We start from the raw sequence: 19,118 nt of genomic DNA on the forward strand, positions 1-19,118 counted from the left end.
GTCCATATTAGCCCATTATATTTCTCTTATTTTAAATCCTCCCATCTAGCACTAAATCTTCCTAGTGGTCTTTTTCTTTATGTTGTTCCCACAAAAATCCTATATGCATTCATTTTCTCCCCCATGCTTGCCCCATGCCCCCCCCCCAAAGGGAGATGGCCCCCGATTATCCATTGGATAGGAGGTTGGGTGGACCCCAGAGCAGGCCTCAGTCCTATGGAGAAGAGAAAAATCTTGCACTTCTTGGAGTTGAACACGGGCCGACCAGCCCGTAGTCTGTCACTATACCCACTGAGCTATCCCCTCTCCGCTTTTCAGTATTGTCCTTTGCAAAATTACTTTGCTTGATAAAGGTATTAGCTCCTACTTGTGTGTCCTAACTCTTGAAGCTTCTCTTTGGTACACTGATCTTGGCAGTGCGTTTGTTCAGTAGCCAGCGTACGGGGTCAGGTGAGAGTCCAATCAAATAGAAGCTGGCAGCTACATTTCTCTGTGCTTTCTAAATTCGCACGAACTGGGCCCCCTCTGGCTCTTCGTGGATCCAATCATTCTACCTATCCTCTTGCTCGTCAAGGGACCGGATAATCCTCTATCCACTTCGCGCCTGACTGTCTAATCACACATGTTCTCTTGTCGTCACTGACGGAACACCGTATTTATTTATTTGAAATTTTGTTACATTGAATTCTCTTAGTTATTTAGAAATATTTGGGTTGAAAGGTCTCACGGTCTAAGGCTCGCGATGTCCAGTCTCTGTTACGTCACAAAGTAAGATGAAGGAGTGATAATAATGTTGCGTGTTCTGTGTGCCGTATGGCACTAATAACGAACAGTAAGCATAACTAACTGAATAACTGACTAATTACTTAATATACCATCCAAATACCCCACCAAACATTCATTCATTAGTATCTCTACAGCCCTATGTTGGGCGGTTCCACTCTGGAAAACCGAGATTAACGGCCGTGGGGATCCGTTGCGCTGACCACGCGACCCCCTCTATCCGCTGAATTTGGCACTACGCCGGCCAGCGGCGGTCGCTCGGTCGGTATAGTTCGCTTGCGGCCTACAGGCCACGGAGTTAATCCTATACACAGTGGGTAGGATTCAGCTCGTCGCAAGATCGCTACCTACACGTAGGGTAGCACAAGAAGAATAAACCCGTACAGACATCCATGCATCGAGTGGGATTCAAACCAACGATTCCAGCGTTCGAAAGGGAGGATACAGTTCATGCCTTAGACTGCGCAGCAACAGTGATCGGCAACCAACTAGTTAACCAAATAACCAATTTAACAAGGCCGTGTCGTATTTCAGGCAGTCAGTCGCCGGCTTCCCACTGTGGCTGTTCAGGTACAAGCGAAGGCCAAGTCATGAGACATTTGTTGCGGGCAAAACGACATCAGGACAATTTTGTTTTTCCTTAGAATTTCGGTTTCCCCTGCCAATTCTCATTCCAGCGACTTGTACAATGAACTCAATGGTGGTCAGCGCACCAGTGGACTTAGTCTCACCATAACTCACGAATAAAATGGGAACCAGTAACGAAACGTCCAACTGATGAACCAGTTAACTAACCAACTAACCAGCTCCAGGGAGAAGAATCTATCTTAGTGAGCTAGTTAAGCAATTCGCCTCTTTTTGTGGAGTGAGAACATTATACCGAGCCAGTTAAATCCAATCAACGTTTTCACACCTTATTTCTTTGAGTTGCATTTTAATATTATCTTCCCATCGAGAGCTGCAATTTTTAATTAAGATTTTGTATGTTCTTGCAATTCTTCCACGCGTGTTACATGCGGCAATCTCATGTGCCTTAATTTGAGTGCCCCGATTTCTTCATTTCATGGCGCAACGAAACGAAGCCTGTTTGACTTCTCATACTCATTCCAGCTGTTGCGAGGTCTTCCTGGATTTCAGGATCTTTTGGTTTACAACGTAGAATGTTTTCGCTATTTCTTCATCAGCCATTCTGGGCAATTATGTAAAGGTAAAGATGAAACCATCCCTGTAAGAGGCTATGGAGGCCCATAGGGTTGTGAGACGTCGAGGCTCCCACATTTTCTAGACATTTGGCTCACAGATCGCGGTGAGGCTGTCAGCCTTACGCGCCGGCCTTTACCCCCAGTAACATTCCTAGTACTGATTTCTGTTAGAAGCTGGGTAGACACCAGAGTCATGGTGTTGCTGGAAGGTCAATTGAAAAATCTATTGACCCCATCTGTAATTGAACCCGCGGCCTACCGGCTTGTAGCACAGTGTCTTAACGCTACAGCGTGATCAATCTGATGTATCCCCACTAAGAAAAAAAATCGGCACACAATTTCCATTCCACTAAGTCTCCTCAGGGATTAGGCAGTCTGGAGGCTCCATCTTGTGATGCTCTCTGTCTTTTCCATCAGCAATCAACCCCAGCCAAAGTGAGAGCCCTCCCCTATAGATAGAGCCCAATAAACTCACTCGCTTCACTTGTTGGGCTGCTACAGGCGGTCCCAGAATTGGCGCCTCATCCGCCACCTCGTTACGCGGAAGACACTTACAGATGGTCTCTCATCTCCTGACACAGCAGCGCAGTAGATTAACACTGCGACAGGAGAACACAGAAACTACTGACAAACTAACCTGCTATGTGATATTAGAACAGGAAGCTTGGAGTCTGAACACAACACCCTCAGAGGGATCAATCCCTAAGGACATGAGTATAATCCACATTATTAAAGCCTGTGACATAGTAATTTAAAGCTATCCCCAAGCACGCTAGTCTAACCCACATTATTAATGTTCTAAAGCTTGTGAATTATAGCCATTTAATGCTAAACACGACAGAAGCCCAATAGATCGGCTCGGGATACTTACATTATAATCGCTACAGCCAAAGAAATCGGCTCGTTGTTAATCCTTTAATATAAGATGATATTAATAGATGGCGTTGAATGTGGCATATCGGTCTTTATAGCAGAGACTGTTTTTTTTATTTCTATAATTTCGAGATTTATCATTGTTACAACAACAATGAATTTTGGAACTTTAATATGCTGCGTAGTAGATCTTGAATGATCGAAAACTATTTCAGTATATCGTGTCTGTTCCGTGAGTACTGATAAGCTTTTGGTGCGGATATTTGATGTGTTGTTTGCTGTATAAATGAGACGATTTACGATTAATTATTCATGCTTGTTATTCGTGGGAGATTGCGCCAAATATCGGTCTCGACTTATCACTCGATAACACGTACGTCTCAGAAGGAATACGGAAGAGAGAAAGGGCAGATAATGATACTGAAGCTTATAATAATGGATGAGATTTGCTATTGAATTATGAATAGATGTTATTAGAATAATATATATCAATGTAATAATAATACCTGTTACCGCCTAGGAAATAAGTCCTGGGAAGATAAGGAGACCCTGCAGAAGTATTCTGTGGTATAAGAAGAAAATTAGTTCTGTAAGATAAGGAGTTCTTGCCAGTGGTGGTTATGAGGAATTCTGTCTTCTGGAATATACGTAAATCTGTGTAGTCCGTTGAAAATCAACCGATGTTTCGAAGGAACATGTCTCTTCCACCTTCAGGGTAGGATGGTAAGCCCAACAGGACACCAGCTAAGCTTGCTACCTCTTTCATTTTGTCTTTTTTTTCGATCCTGAAGGTGGAGGCGGCATACTCCTGCGAAACTTCTGTTGATTTTTAACGGCATACACGGTGTTATATTCCAGAAGATCGAATATTTCAAAATTGTTGAATTTTAAATTTCCTGAACTTTCCACATTCAGGTAGTTGGACCCTCAAACTTTTTCCTATTGGTGGTACTCGGAGAAGGCAGAGGGTTGGGTACTGGAAGAAGGGCCACAGAGATGCGAGGGAGATAGACAGCCAGGAATTGATCGGGCCGAATCGGTCGAGGCAGTAGGACGGGGTACAGTACGACCGAAAATAACATGCTCACTTTACATTTCAGCACGCAAATCTTTACACAAACACATTTCAGACATTATTTTGGGCTCCTGTTCACGTGATTTATTTTATAACGACGTAACAACTGTTGAGCTTATACAGATCAGTACGTTATGGTATAAAGGCTTATGGCGTATAGACCCGTTGCTGGGCAAAGACCTCGAAACAAATAACGTGTATAGACGTTGTTATGCAATATTAGAATAAAAAACAGCTGTTTCTCAGCAACGGGACAGTAAAGGCTAGAAGAATGGTGTTTTCAGTGTTGTCCGTGCAAAGCTTTTCTAAAGAGCAGAATTGGGGTAATCCAGTTAGATGAGGGTTGGAGTTGAGTCGACCCTGGAGATGGAAGCAGAATGTTCCTCCGAAATGACGGTTGACTTTCAACAAACTACAGGTCGTTATGTCCCAGAATGTTCTCACGTGTAGTATGTGTGACTATAGACGGGGTTTGGATTGGTGACTGGATTTATTGACCACTTACAGGTCGTAACTACAGATAGCTGTAACATTATCGCTGATTTCCACAATTTACAGATTACTACTCGCTACGTTTTCTCCAGTCTGCAGTGTCTTCACCAGGCGTTTCCTGGTAACTGTGTCAAACAGCAGAGATTCTTCAGCTTCCCGCCCTCAACTCCACTCTTCACAGAATTCCGTAGAGAAATGACTGTAGCTCAGAGTCACAGTTTCTTTACGACTTGCCGTTTCCTTCCAAAGTCTTGGCGACAAGCCCCTTGAGACTCACGACCAGTAATTTTATTTTCTAACCGAACACTTGCGGCTATAGTCCTCATGTAACATGCTCTCTGACGAGAGGCTGGGTCTCTGTTTTACGATTGCTGATGGTTCTCGCCAGCACAGTAATTTTCAGGTTTGAGTCCAGCGGAACTCATGACCATATTTTACTGTCTCAGATTTGAGGCTTCCTCAAACTGGAGGGCCAGGTCCCCGTATTTACACGCCCTGCCCCAGGATCAGGGTGGCTTGGTTATACCACCAGGCACTGGGTTCCCTTTTCGTCGCGTCCAACGACTCGGAAGGCTACGAGGGGGGTATTCCATCCACCTACACACGGGAGCAGCTCGGCTTGTGTCCTCGTTATGTAAACCTCTTTACACGGACCGAGTAGAAAACACCGTTTCCAACAGTTTATCTATTGTAGTTCAATTGTTGCTTGATAAAAATTTGCTGCCTAGCAACGGCAGTTATCACGTGTGTTCCGGGGTCGTTGCCTAGAAAAGAGTCTATACTCGACAAAATTAAACACTTCGAGAATTGCCGAGTTTTCAGAAATTGCTTAAAACTGCAGAACAACCCTTTTACATGAAGAAAGATCCAGAAATATTAATACGGGAATCCCCCTTTTCTAAGTTGCTCATCTAAGAAGTAAGAGATAATTTCCCTTAGTTTACACTATTCTCTTACTGGTTTCTGACGCCGTGTTATTTGATATTTAGAAAGTTTCTGCTGAGTTTTCTGTCTCCATCTTCATAGTCAGATTTCTCCAAAGTTTTGATAAGAATCTACTAAACTACACGGCGTCTGATACCAGAATACAATCTTCAGAGTCATCGACGTGAAAATCTCAGTTTTCGTAAGTCCAGAGTTGTTTGTTATCCTCTTATTCTCCTGTTTCTTCCGCTCACAGTTTTCTCTCCATGTTCCTCTTACTTCATAATCATTTTCCTTTGCATCTTGTATACTTTCTCACACACGTAATGCAAGAATCTGTTGTGAACCTCAAGGAAACTTTCTCGAGATTTCGAGGGATTTTCGTTTTCAGCCACCCTGAATATGAAAATGTGGTTTTTGGTGAAACGTTTGCCAATCTATGTATATACGTATGTATGTATGTATGTATGTATGTATGTATGTAACATGTGCGTCTCGCTAGCGCCTGAAAGGATTGGACGATTTTTATTTCGTATTCAGCATTCAAGAATTTATCCATCACACGTCGGAGCCTGGTGAATACGAACATTCAAGCTAAAAAAAAAAAGATAATAATAATAAGGGTCCTACAAATGGGCCTGAAAAACAGAATTTCTGTTTTCTCGAAAATAGCTCCAACGGTCTTGATATTATTGATTTGTGAAAAAGGTCTCCCTAAGTGAAACCTCATAATTATCATTAAATTCAATTGAATTCTTGTTTATTTACGTGCGAACTTTACAGCCCAGATGCCAATTACAAAGTTAGCACAAGTACGTAGAAAGAAACAACAAAAACTTACAAACAAAATACAAGGAAAGCAGTTTGTAATGATAATAATAATAATAATAATAATAATAATAATAATAATAGTTCCACGTAAGATCAAATTTGTCATTACAAGGCGAGAAAAGTCAAATAAATATATTTACGATAGTTATGCCCATTATGCGGCTGGAGAAGATGATGATGATAATAAATAATAATTATGATATAAAAGGCGATTAAAGAGAACGTTTTTGGCTCAGAATACGTCAGCGTCCGTGCAGACATCATTACCAGGTGCTACACATCTAGCAGAAGGACAATTTTTATACGAGAAGCAGACATTAAAGAAAGCAGAGCTCTGATATACCGAGCAGGAACTCGAAGAACAACAATTTCCAAAACAGAAGGACAGAACTTAGAACCAAAATGAACTTGAATAAGAGAGAGAGCATCGAGACGATGCGTCCCCATACGTAGAGTGTGCAAGTTTAATAGCAGTATTGGGCTTCAGGAAAGAAACATTTAAAACAGAGGGTCGAAACCTCTGCTGGATGCGTTCCAGCTTGTTGCAGTCAGTTGACATAATCGAATTCCTGACAACGGACGTTTATTCAAACTTAGATCTAACTCAGATATAATTTGTGCATACATTCAAGAGATGAGAAGGCTAAGGTAATGCTTCGAACTAGAGTCAACAGCTTAATACAATGAGAAGAAATATGATTGAAGTTATGAAAATGAAGTTTAATATCAATAAATATTCCCATATATTTATTATCGATTAGGTTAAGCAATAAATTCTAGCATCAATTGTGTTTAAGAGCATCGACGCTGGTTGATTCTCTACTCACGTTCCTCCTTCTAATCAATTTACTTATTGCTCCTTACTGTAGTGAGTAGATTGTAAATTCGCAGAGAAATAAAAAAAATATCTTTATTATCGTCCATCATGGTTATGGAGGGTTAACATATTTTATAATTATAGATCAGTACTTTAGTTTTCGTGGAGAACGATATAACATTAGTTTTACTGATACTGAGTTTTATACAAACAGTTGTCCAATAAACGTGTATAGAATTAAATTCAGGCTCTAGTACATTGCAGTCTTCAGGACACTTGATGACTCAATAGAGTTCGATATCGATCCATCGAATATGCTGAAGAATAATGATAATATCGATACGTCCCCCGGGGAGCCGAAAGCCAAATTTCAACTTTATTGGTAATGACTAGTAATGATTCAATTTTGGCCTATAGAGGCAATGAACCCAGATGATGTTTACAGAAGGTAACTTCATTGAAACAGTTTAATACAGATATGACAGAAGGCCGTGAACCGCCAAGCATATGTGAGAAAGTATATGTAATGTATTTGCTCAGATTTCTTGTCATAATGTCCCTCCTGTCTTTTATATTTACTCCCATCTTCCACCTTTTCATCTCCTCTCTCCTCCAACTCTTTCACCGCCTTCTCTTTAATCTCTTCCTACTTTCGCATGGGCTCCTCTTTGCCCCTCTCCAGTGATATAACCCTCACAATGAAAGGAGTAATGAGGAGCTTATGACATCGGTCCCTCCATGCGTGTCATCTCCAGCTACAGTTGACAGATCGGTTGAAGAGGTATTGTCTGTTTAGAACATCTCTGAGGGCACGTCACGACGTCAGTAGGCAACCTTACGGAAGAAGTCGCTATGTGTTCAGGGCCTTCCGGTTCTCGTTGTATGTTCAAAATAGGAAGCCGGGATAGCTCAGTAGGTACAGCGACGGGCTACAGGCTGGACGGCGGATGTTCTATTCCATGCTGTGGCATGGGATTTTTCTCTGTTCCACAGCGTCCATACCGGGTCCGAACCCCACCCAGCCTCCTATCCAACGGGAACTGGGGTTCTTTCTCTCGGGGGTAAAGCGGCTGGGGCGTGAAGCATGTCGTTCACCTCCGTGCAGTGTCTAGGTCAAGAATGAAAGAGCTATATTTTCACTTCCCCATACGCCTTCATACCATAGTGCTTAACTAATTAAGCGTAGGAACAAATTATGTAATAATTAATGTTGTGGTCTTGTGGGTTTTGACGTTTCAGAGGAAAATACTGCCTCTGTCTTCAGGGTTCTAGTTTGTAGGTTCAGTTATAATTACGTGGTCAAGTTACGAAGAAAGTGGCCATGGGGCCAAAGCGAGAAGGTAAAGAAAGGAACCCGACCCGAGCCAAAGGGAGAAGGGGGAGGAAATCCCCTATAAGGGACACATTCTACAAAATTTATGGGGATGATATAACGATCTGCGTCATACTCTAATGATAACTCACACTCAGTTGTATTCTTTGTCACAAAACCCCGTAATAAGAAGGCTCAAAATTTTAATGACACCGATTATACAGAATGATTCTAAATTATTGTCGGAGTTTCCGTGGCGTATAAAGGTAAATACAGACAATAACCCGAAGGTTCATTACAGTGTTCACAAGAGCCCTCCACCGGTCCCTATCCTGAGCCAGATTAATCCAATCCACACCATCCAATCCTATCTTTCTAAGATCCATTTTAATATTGTCCACCCATCTACGTCTTGGTCTTACCAGTTATCTCTTTCCTTCTGGCTTTCCCACCAATATCCTATATGCATTACTCTTCTCTCCCATTCGTGCTACATGTCCTGCCCACCTCATCCTCCTTGACTTGATCATAACCGGTGTTAAACTGCTTTCCTTATACGTGTCTTCATCTTTTAGTTCTTATTAAAGTTTTTGTTATTGCTAGTGAGGTTGGACTAAGTCCCTTGTACTGCGGCCACTTCTGGCCTATTGTACCAGCCCCAGATGAGACGTGAGGGTGATTGTGGAGCAATTGGTGGAATGAAGATTGGCAGGGGAAACCGAAGTACTAGGAGAAAATCCGCCCCAGCGCCACTTTGTCCACCGCAAATCCCACTTGACCAGACCCGGGATCGAACCCGGGCCGCCACGGTGGGAAGCCAGCGACTAACCGCGTGAGCTGTGACGCGGCCTCTTATTGAAGTTACTGCCCATGAAAGAGTGATTTTTCTCCCAGTTCAAACTTATACCATTGTCCCAGCTCCTTCTTGTGTTTGTATTTCTTTATCTTCGTGTACAGTACTAGTAGAAGGCGAAGGGACCACGCGTAGGAACTCCTGTAGCCAGTGAGTTATGCTACCCGCAAACGTATAAATTACAAATGAGGCCTAGAGGGGTTCAATTTAAGGTTGAATTGGACAGAAGACTCCCTTACACCTTGATTTGTACATTGCTCAGTTCACTACAGTGGAACGATGCGATCGGGGTGCACTTCCTTCCCCAGAACAACACCCCAACTCCACCAGCTGCCCTCACACTGGCACTGTATGCATGCTCCTTAGTCTTGGCCGCGCCATAGCTCAAGCGGTTAGCCCGGGTTCGATCCAGGGTCTTGAGAAGTGGGATTTGTGGTGGACAAAGTGGCGCTGGGACAGGTTTTCTCCGAGTACTTCGATTTCCCCTGCCAATCTTCATTCCACCAATTGCTCCACAGTCACCCTTACCTATCATCTGGGGCTGGTACAATAGGCCAGAAGTGGCTTCAGTTCAAGGGATTTAGTCCCACGCCACTAGCAATAAAAGAAAATCAGTCTTCATGAAGATGACGTCATCGTCGTCTTATCGAGTATAATTTTATTTGGATTATCCTTCTTACTATATTTATCGTAGGTATTTTTGTACAAATGTTTTTTCGTCTTTTGGTTGCAAACCATCATCATCGTCATCATAACCGTCATCATCACAATAATCCTTATCGTCATTGTCATCATTTTCATAAACCACGTGGGTTATCGCAGCGGCAGTGTTCTACATACTTTCCGAGACGCATTTGGCTCCCGTATCTACCATTACACTTCCTGACGAGTTCTTGGATTTCTTCAGTGCCTCCAGGAAATTTCAGAGACAGCATATCTATTAGGCTATAGTCGATTCCTTTCAAATCCCTTCCGGTTCATCATTCATCTATCATCTTGACATTCGCGCTGTGTATATTGTCACAAGAAGGAGTGGTTATCGACGGGGTTTTGGTTTCGATATTGGATTTATTGACAACTTTGAGACACGACTAGTGACTACAGTTAATTATAGCGCCATTGCTAATCCGCGCAATTTATAGTCCAGTAGAGCACGCTAAGTCTTCTCCAGCCTGCAGTGTTGTGTTCAGGCTACTTCCGCAGGGGTAAAGAGGCCAGGGCGAGACGCTGACTACTCACCACCATCAGTAACGGCTGCTTATTCTTGCTTATTAAGAATACGTTGCCTAGCAGCGGATGATGTTTCGTTGTTTGTTCCACAGTCATTACCTAGGAACGGGTCTACACGCTACATTTTGTAGCGCCGAATGGTGAAAAGGCAGAGTGGCCTTTCTGCCCAGTCAATTAAGCATTATTCCATGAAGGCGTATAGGGAAGTGAAGGTACACCTCCACCATTCTTGATCTCAGTATTATTAAGACAATACAAATTGCAAAGAATTTAGAAGGAAGAGCTCGTGTAACATTTCAAGGGGGTATCCCGAAATTCACAGGAAGAAAATGAAGAAAACCACGCAAACCCGATATCAGGTTACTTGGTTTTTCGGTTGATATTTGAGTTTCTTTTAGTTTTTTTTTTTTTTGAGTCAGACTGAGTGCACTTGGTACGTCGACCACTCTTGAATCTATTTTATCAGGCCCGGATGACAGATGATGAGTGTGGAGCAGTCAGTGGAATGAGAATTGGCAAGGGAAACCGAAGTACTAGGACAAAATCTACCCCAGTGCCACTTTGTCCACCACATATCCCACATGATCTGACCTGGGCTCGAGCCCGGCCGCTGAAGTGGGAAGCGGGCAACTAACCACTTGAGTTATGACCTGGCCACATGCTTGAGTTAATCTGTCGTCTCTGTTGTATTAAAATTGCTTCTTAAATTTCTATGTTAGGTCTACACAACGTCCAGGAAAGAAATACATAGAAGAAATTGGTTCCAGAATCCGGAATGGAAAACCACTTCAAAACAAAGGTTAAGATGGGAGAATAATATTACAACAAATCTTAAATAAGATGCGAGGATATTAGCCGGAATTATGAAGGCCAAAACAGAGACCAGTGGAGGGCTCCTGTGAACACGCTGACAGACTTTTGAGTTTCACAAAAGATGGGGATTTATTGACCATCTGAGCGACTATTCTGCTCCATGGAGTTACTTATTCATGAATTAATGAATACTTTATGAGGTCCATTACGGTTTACACTTCAGGCTGCCCGTTTTTTGTGAGTCCTTGGGCCTTCTCATCAGGAGCCAAATATTCGTATAGTAGAGGACTCGTCTGTTATACATAAACATTTTAATTATACACATCCCATTACTACTCCTAATAATTACTATTCATATAAATTTATTCGTGCTTCACTCTCGTGCTTTCTTGCTATCCTGTCCAATTTAACTTTATATTAAACATATATACACCTACTCTAGGCTTACTTTCTTTATATAAAAAAATAGGAGTTCTGGGAAGAACTAATCACTTACTTTCCTCGATACGACACGGACCGTATAGAAACGAAGCGTCAAACAATTATTCTATCATTGTGTTTGAATTCGTTGCAGCGGTAACGTTCTTACCTAGCCGTTGCCTAGCAACGACAGAGGAATATACAAATAAATACACAGACTGATTGATGGCAGGTGTTTATGCAGTATGCCGTTGAGAAGGATTCAGTTGCCATGATATACGTACAGAGTATTATAAAGACTGATTCAGACATTTTAAGATTTGATTGTGGAAGGGAGTACAGACATAAATACTAATTTTTTTTCGAAATAAGGAAGGGGAGCTAATAAAAGGGGGTTTTCGATATCACCTGACTCTCTCTCTTTCTCCTCCTATCTGTGTATTCCCCCTCATTTGTTAGGAGGCTTATGAGATCACCTTGCTGTCTGTGTGTCTGTGTATTCCTAATTTTTTCGTTGTCTATGCGGTCCATATCGTATCTGAGGATATAGGGCGATTAGTTCTTTCCAGAACTTTTTTTTTATTTCTCTGTGTTCTTAGAACTTCTTATTTTCTTCTTCCTCCAGTTTGGAGCATAAGGCATCTGTAAAATGCTTCGTTTCACTGCAGTTTCTTAATCTGTGACAGTCGGTAGGACTCCTTGGACAGGGTATCAGCCCCAGTATCCATACCTTGAGTGGGGTTCGAACCCACGATCCCAAAGTTCGAGAGAGAAGACATTTCATGCCTTACACCGCGCGATCACTGCGATCGTCCTTTTTAAAACCTACTGCCCTCTAAACATCTATTTATACAGTGATATTCCTAAAAGTCTTTTCCAAAATCTTGTTCATCCAAATTTTCTTTTCTTCACATCTCAATAATTTGCCTTTTTCGATCTGTATGTTACACATGGAACGAATTCCCTGATCATTCATCCCTCTAACACCCCCTCATTAACCATATTTTTTTCTTCTAAATATAGGTTTGTGTGTTTATATATCTGCATATAGTAACTAAAAGCGACAGAGGGAAGCTTATATAGTTATAAAGGAAGTTACATATTGAATTGTTACGTAGAAGTTACTGAACTTTATTTCTGTGTTGTAAATTAATAACTCTTTTTTTTTCCTGGCCAGAATTTTTGTTACCTCATGATATGACAATTCTCAGTGCAAGCAGCTGGGATCTATCTACTTGTGTGTTTAATAAAAGCCTTTGAAAATTCGCAGCGGGTGATCGCGTATGATTTGATATGAAATACACGGCTCAGGGACATTTGTCAGGAATACGGAATATAGATTGGATTTGTTTTAGTGTGACATTGTTAACAACGAGATATAGAGCGCTCTCTGGTTTTCTCCTTTTTTGTAGCTGCGGTACAGAATCAGTTGAGTTGATTTGCTTTTGTTTTGCTGTGACATGTTTAATTTTCAACGTACTCCATTGCAGTACAGATATCTAGCGAGTTCTCGCTTCGGAATTCGATATATCGCACTGATCTTACATTCGAAGGAGGTCGTGCCATAGCTCAGGAAGATAGCAATTTATCATTCTACCTTTCCACACTAACAGCATCGTAAAAGAGCACACAGAAATCTCCAACTTTTATAGAACTCAATAGAATCCATAGGTTCGTTGCCGTATTCACAAAATCCATCCACTTTTTCCCAATTTTTTAAGCCCGATTTTAGTATGATTTTCTGATGCCTTCTAAATCCCCACTACAATAGTCTATCAATTTAATGTTTCTCATGCTTGCTAAACGACCCTGTCACAACGTGACGGATACTGAGCTATTGCATAGCAACAGACGTGTTTCCAGAGCCGTTTCCCCTCAAAGTCTGTCTCTGCTGGCTTCACAGTTTTGGCTTTCAGCAAATAAACCACAATATTATGTCTTCTTTAAAAAAAACGAAGTTCGCTGGATCCTAATGAAAATCAAATCAACAAAACTAATTTGATTTGTATTTATTTCCATTTTATATATTTGTTTGTAATCTACATTGTATACAAGTATAAATTAATATCAAACATTACTATTCCACAATTCACCACATTACATAATAGCATTATATTTGCATATTATTTCTGATATTCTGTAACTCTACTATCAATATGTGCTCTCCTATTTCCTGTACATGAATTCCAACTATTCCACGAACATACTGTATTATTTACGTATTAATGGATTTTAAAATACATTGCCAGCCGCAGTATTATGCCAATAGATGCCTCTACGTTCATTCTTTACATGTCAGTGTATTATAAAACGTCAGCTATGTCAGTGAGTGATAGTAATGATTGTTTTGTTTACTATATACATATATCTATGCACGTAACAACACTAGAGCACTTAACGAGGATGGAGAGTGATTACTTGCTTATATTCCCGGAAATTACAGGATTATATCCATCCCTCGCCATTACCATTCAGCATTTAATGGTTCTGAAGTGTTAGGATTTGTGGATTTTTAACCATTTACACGCAATACGTGAATTTTCTCACTAAAACAGCTGTATAGTCTGGTACAAAGATTCAAACTTTTGACAATAACATGTCGCACCCTTGTTTAGAGCAGTACGTTTTCATGAAATGTTGGTTCCTGCCTATCTGATGATTTGTTGTCGTTACCAGGCGACCACAAATACGAAGTCATCCATGTAACAGACAGTGGAGGTCCATAGCGCTGTGAGACGTCGAGATTCCCACATTTTCTAGACAATCAACTCACAGTTTGTGGTGAGTTGTCAGTCATACGTCCCGGTCTGCCGTCCTTTACACACAGGAAGATTCCTGGTACTCATTTCTGGTAGATTCTGCGTCGACTTCAAGGCCACAGTGTGGCTGGAAGGATTAGGACAATTGAAAAATCCAATGACCTCATCTGGAATCGAAACCGCGACCTTCCGGTTTGTAGCACAGTGCCGCAACCAACTCCGCACTGCCCCACAAATACCTCTTAGAGAAATGTTACATGATACTGTACAGTACGGTGTCTGAAATGCGATTGGTTTTGAGACTATGAACTTTTATCTGAAATAAACGAACATCATGTCTCATGAAGTAGCTAAACAAAAAAGCAAATAATATATGAAGAATATATTTGTATTTATCTTGTATTTAGACCTTGTCGTTTTAACAGAATGTGGAGTGTGCCTGATCGAGTCAACTAAACGAGATAATGATTGTTGAGTGCGTACAACAAGGCCATAGTTATGTAAGATTTGAGGCTTTCACGGCGGTGACTATGAAGAACGCAGTCTTCTGGGATTTGGCGCCGTGTATATGTGGTGTTAACCGACGTTTCGGATGAACGTATCGCCTCCATCTTCAGGGTAGAAGAAAAAATATAAGAAATATGCAAGCGAAGAGACCGTGAGAACCGGTAAAAGCAGACTGTAGTCTGTAGTATATTTTTTCTTCTACCCTGAAGATGGAGGCGATACGTTCATCCGAAACGTCGGTTAACACCACATATACACGGTGCCAAATCCCAGAAGACTGCCTTCTTCAAGGCCATAGTTACATTTCGTCACCTTCGTTCCCTTCTACAAAATATTGGCAACCCCTGTCCCTCTATTACCTGCCACATGACAGGTATAAAACTCGGGCATTATATATCTCCTGTTTCATCCAAAATGTTGGATTCAATTTGTCATGTTAGGCTAAAATATACTGTAATTTGTTTGAAATCTGTGCTAAGTACTGAATGAGCGCTTTAATTACAGAACCGAATTATTTTGCAGGCAAACCCTGGGCAACGGAACTCTGTATTTCCCACCGTTTCGCGCCGAGGACTATCGTGCAGACGTCCATTCGACGGTATACCGTTGCAAGGCGTCAAATCTAGGCGGCGCCATCCTCAGTAGAGACGTCAAGGTCAGAGCGGGTAAGTGCCACAAACATTTCTACAGTTTGTCGGTCTGTTGAATAAAGTAGTAGTACGAATGGATATTCAGTCTCTTTAAAGTATATTATTTTAATCCTTTAAAGATTTAATCTCTTCTACATAAAATACAAAAAATCAGTTTGTACCTCACAAGAAACACGTTATATCTGTGCTACAAAGCCCAACCGGTTAATGCTCTTTAGGGAAACAGTCGTTGTTTATTGTGAAAACCATACGGAACACACAAATACACTCCGTGGGTAGAAAGCAGATTTTTAGTATGTTACTGCGGGCGGTACAGAATCACTGAGATTTAGAGTGTACGAGAATGTAAACAAACGATATTTTATGAGCACGGAATGAACTAAATTATTCGTATTTTACCAGTAATTTGAATTTTTAGCATTTTCGAAAGCGTAACTATTTGTATAAGTACAAATTCTAAGAACTAAATTCAGATACTTCAGTCGTGTGAATACTTTGGTAGAAATGTGAGCGGACATAATATTTTTAAAATTTTGTAAGAAAATAATTTTATATCTTTTATCAAAATGTAATTGTTGGCAGAGGCAATGCTAGAAGACTTTCCTAGCTTTTCTTGATATCGGATCCACAGATATTGTTAACTTAATAAAATATTTAAATCTTTCTTTGCTGAGCTGAATTTAGAAGAACAATTCTTTCTTTCATTATACGTGGTCTGTTAAAAACAGTTCCGGAACTTTTGAAATAGCGCGCCAACTCGATGTCTTGGTAATGTCGGGTAAGTTGTGCTACCTAGTGGCATACTTTTGGCCGCGCCATAGCTCAAGCTGTTAGTCGCTGGCTTCCCACCGAGGCGGCCCGGGTTCGATCCCGGGTCTGGTCGAGTGGGATTTGCGGTGGACAAAGTGGCGCTGGGGCAGGTATTCTCCGAGTACTTCGGTTTCCCCTGCCAATCTTCGTTCCACCAATTCTCCACAATCACCCTCACCTATCATCTGGGACTGGTACAATAGGCCAGAAGTGGCCGCAGTACAAGGGACTTAGTCCCACCCCACTAGCAATAAAAAATAGTGGCATGCTTCCTAATTATCATCCTTTTTGCGGCATCATCCTGCTGTGATTAGTCATCGTCTTAGAGCTATTTGTTCACTTGCGTGTAATGGGTGCCTTGCGATATATAAATTCGAGATCGCTGCTGATCGCGGCGTAATAACAGTAAATTTTGCTTTAAGCTAGGGAAAACGTTAACGGAGACTGGTGAAATGTTGAAAAACGTTTATGGTGATCAGTGCATGAGCCGTACACGTTGTTATGAATGGTTTAAGCGATTTAAGGGCGGTCGGCAGTCAACACATGATGAGCTGCGTTTGGGATGCCCCTCAACGTCATGTGACGACGCTCAAGTTGCGCAAGTTCGTGATATTGTGCGTTCCGATCGTCGTTTTACAGTGCAGGAAATATCAAAAGAGTGCAACATATTGATCGGTTCCTTGTGCAACGGTGAACTGTAAACTGAGTAAATCAGCGATAGCGCTGTATTGATTGTAATTAAGAGAGATTGTATAAGAATTTGATGAACCTAATCACCAATCCAAACCCCGTCTACAAGTCACTAATATACACATGTGACAATATTTTAGACGCAGAATATTTAGGAGTATATACTTATATATTTTTTATCTAAAGTCAGCTCTACTGTGATTCAAAGACGTAATTTTATACAGCTTTTAATTTTTTTTCTAGCTGGTGTATCCATAACTTAGAAACATCTATATATGACCTATTACATTTAACGAATACTTACACCAGCTTACTAATTTTATCCTACATTGCACCAAGCATAGTTCGGAGGATAATATTAATATGGATCTTAGATGTATATGATTTAGTATGAAATGGATTAATCTGGCTCGTGATAGGTACAAGTGGCGAGCTCTTGCGAAGACACTAATGTAGCTTCGGGCTCCATAGAATGTTGGAAATTTCTCGAGTAGCTAAGAGACCGATCGAGACCCAAGAGGAACAACAGTTCTGTGGAGTCAGTTCTTACATGAAGCAAGTTCGCTAAAGCGATGAACGTTTCTGCTTTGTTTTCGGGAGGCTCCCGTTTCCAGTCTCGATGAGTCATCAATTAAATGCAGGAAAGTTATCTCAAATTAGGACCGAGCCGTTTTCTTCAACACCCTTTCCAATTCATTACCCGCTGGTCACCCTGATCATATCGGGATGGTCAAAGTATGGAAACACCCAACAAAAGACACATTACCCTGACTAATATGGTGTAGGACAACCTCTGGCTTGCAGTCTCCTTGGAATGGATAAATAGAGGTCCTGTATGATTTGCAAGGGAATCTTGTACCATTCTTCCTGCAAAACATTGGCAAGTTCTGTTAACGATGATGGAGGTGGATAGCGCGCACGCAGATTGCTCTCCAAAACAGACCACAAAGGCTCAATAATATTGATATCTGGCGATTGTGGGGGCCATGGGAGACGTGACACTTCATCTTCGTGCTCAGAAAACCAGTCCTGGACGATGTGAGCTATGTGAACACAGGCATTGTTGGCTTGGTAAATGGCATCACCATTAGGGAACAAAGTTTGCACCATGGGATGGACCTGGTCGCCCAAAATGGTCACATAGTCGTTGGCAGTGAGGTGACCTTGCAGGGTAATGATGGGTCCGACAGAATACCACGATATGGCTGCCCATACCATGATCGAACCCCCGCCATGTTTCACTCTTGGCAGCAAACAATCTGGATCGTAAGCTTGGGATGGCGTTCTCCAGGCGTAAACTCGGCCAGAAGTCGGAAACAGTGTGAAGGTGGACTCATCCGACCAAATGACCGTCTTCCATTGCTCCATAGTCCAGGATTTATGACTTCGGCACCACACTCTCCTCTTAGTGGCATTTTGATCACTGATGAGTGGCTTTGGAATTGCAGCTCGTCCAGAAATACCCTGCTTTGGGAGTTCCCTTCGTACTGTTTTGGTGCTGACAGGGTTTGTGAGTGTGACATTCAGTTGAACAGCCACTTTTGCAGCTGTAGTCTTCTTATTTTTCGTCACAATCCTACGCAATGTTCGTCTGTCTCGATCACTCAACACACATTTCCGTCCACGCTGGTATTTATCGGATGCGGTTTTTCCAGTCCTCCTGTATGCGGTCATAATCTTGGATACTGTGCCTCGGGAAACACCAAAATCTTCGGCTACCTTGCTTACGGAAGCACCCACAATACAGGCCCCAACAATTTGCCCGTGTTCGAATTCTGTTAGCTCTGACATGATGCACTAAAACTGCACAGAACACTGTCTCGACAACAAATGAAGCTTGCAACATATTGCGGAGGTTGTACAGGTAGTGGTATTGGGCAGATACGGCAGCATCACCTACAAACGTCACTAAAATAAACACTTCAATTCAGGCAAGAATTTCACGAGCTGTTTCCATATTTTTGTCCATCCCCTATATTGTCTGAGCTACTTATAGCTTCATTAGATACGTTACACACGGACGAAAGTCTATATGTAAGAAACTAAAACAGTCATTAGAAGAACACAATCCCTCCTA

At 41.6% G+C, this 19,118-nt stretch overlaps 1 protein-coding gene across 7 annotated transcripts in view; it reads left to right on the forward strand.

Annotated features, from left to right (window-relative positions):
* The window catches only part of LOC111872391 (Down syndrome cell adhesion molecule-like protein Dscam2), a 398,391-nt gene that overhangs the window by 224,761 nt on the left and 154,512 nt on the right, over positions 1 to 19,118 (forward strand). For 6 of the 7 annotated variants that reach the window (XM_033754685.1, XM_033754683.1, XM_033754684.1 and 3 more), the window contains one exon: positions 15,414 to 15,556. In XM_033754685.1, the coding sequence (XP_033610576.1) occupies positions 15,414 to 15,556 (143 nt within the window). Of the gene's footprint in view, positions 1 to 11,154; positions 11,192 to 15,413; positions 15,557 to 19,118 lie in introns of those variants that run through there. The other variant, XM_023866244.2, reaches the window with a different exon arrangement.

The sequence above is a fragment of the Cryptotermes secundus genome, unplaced genomic scaffold (assembly GCF_002891405.2).
Source record: "Cryptotermes secundus unplaced genomic scaffold, Csec_1.0 scaffold247, whole genome shotgun sequence".
NCBI lineage: Eukaryota > Metazoa > Arthropoda > Insecta > Blattodea > Kalotermitidae > Cryptotermes > Cryptotermes secundus.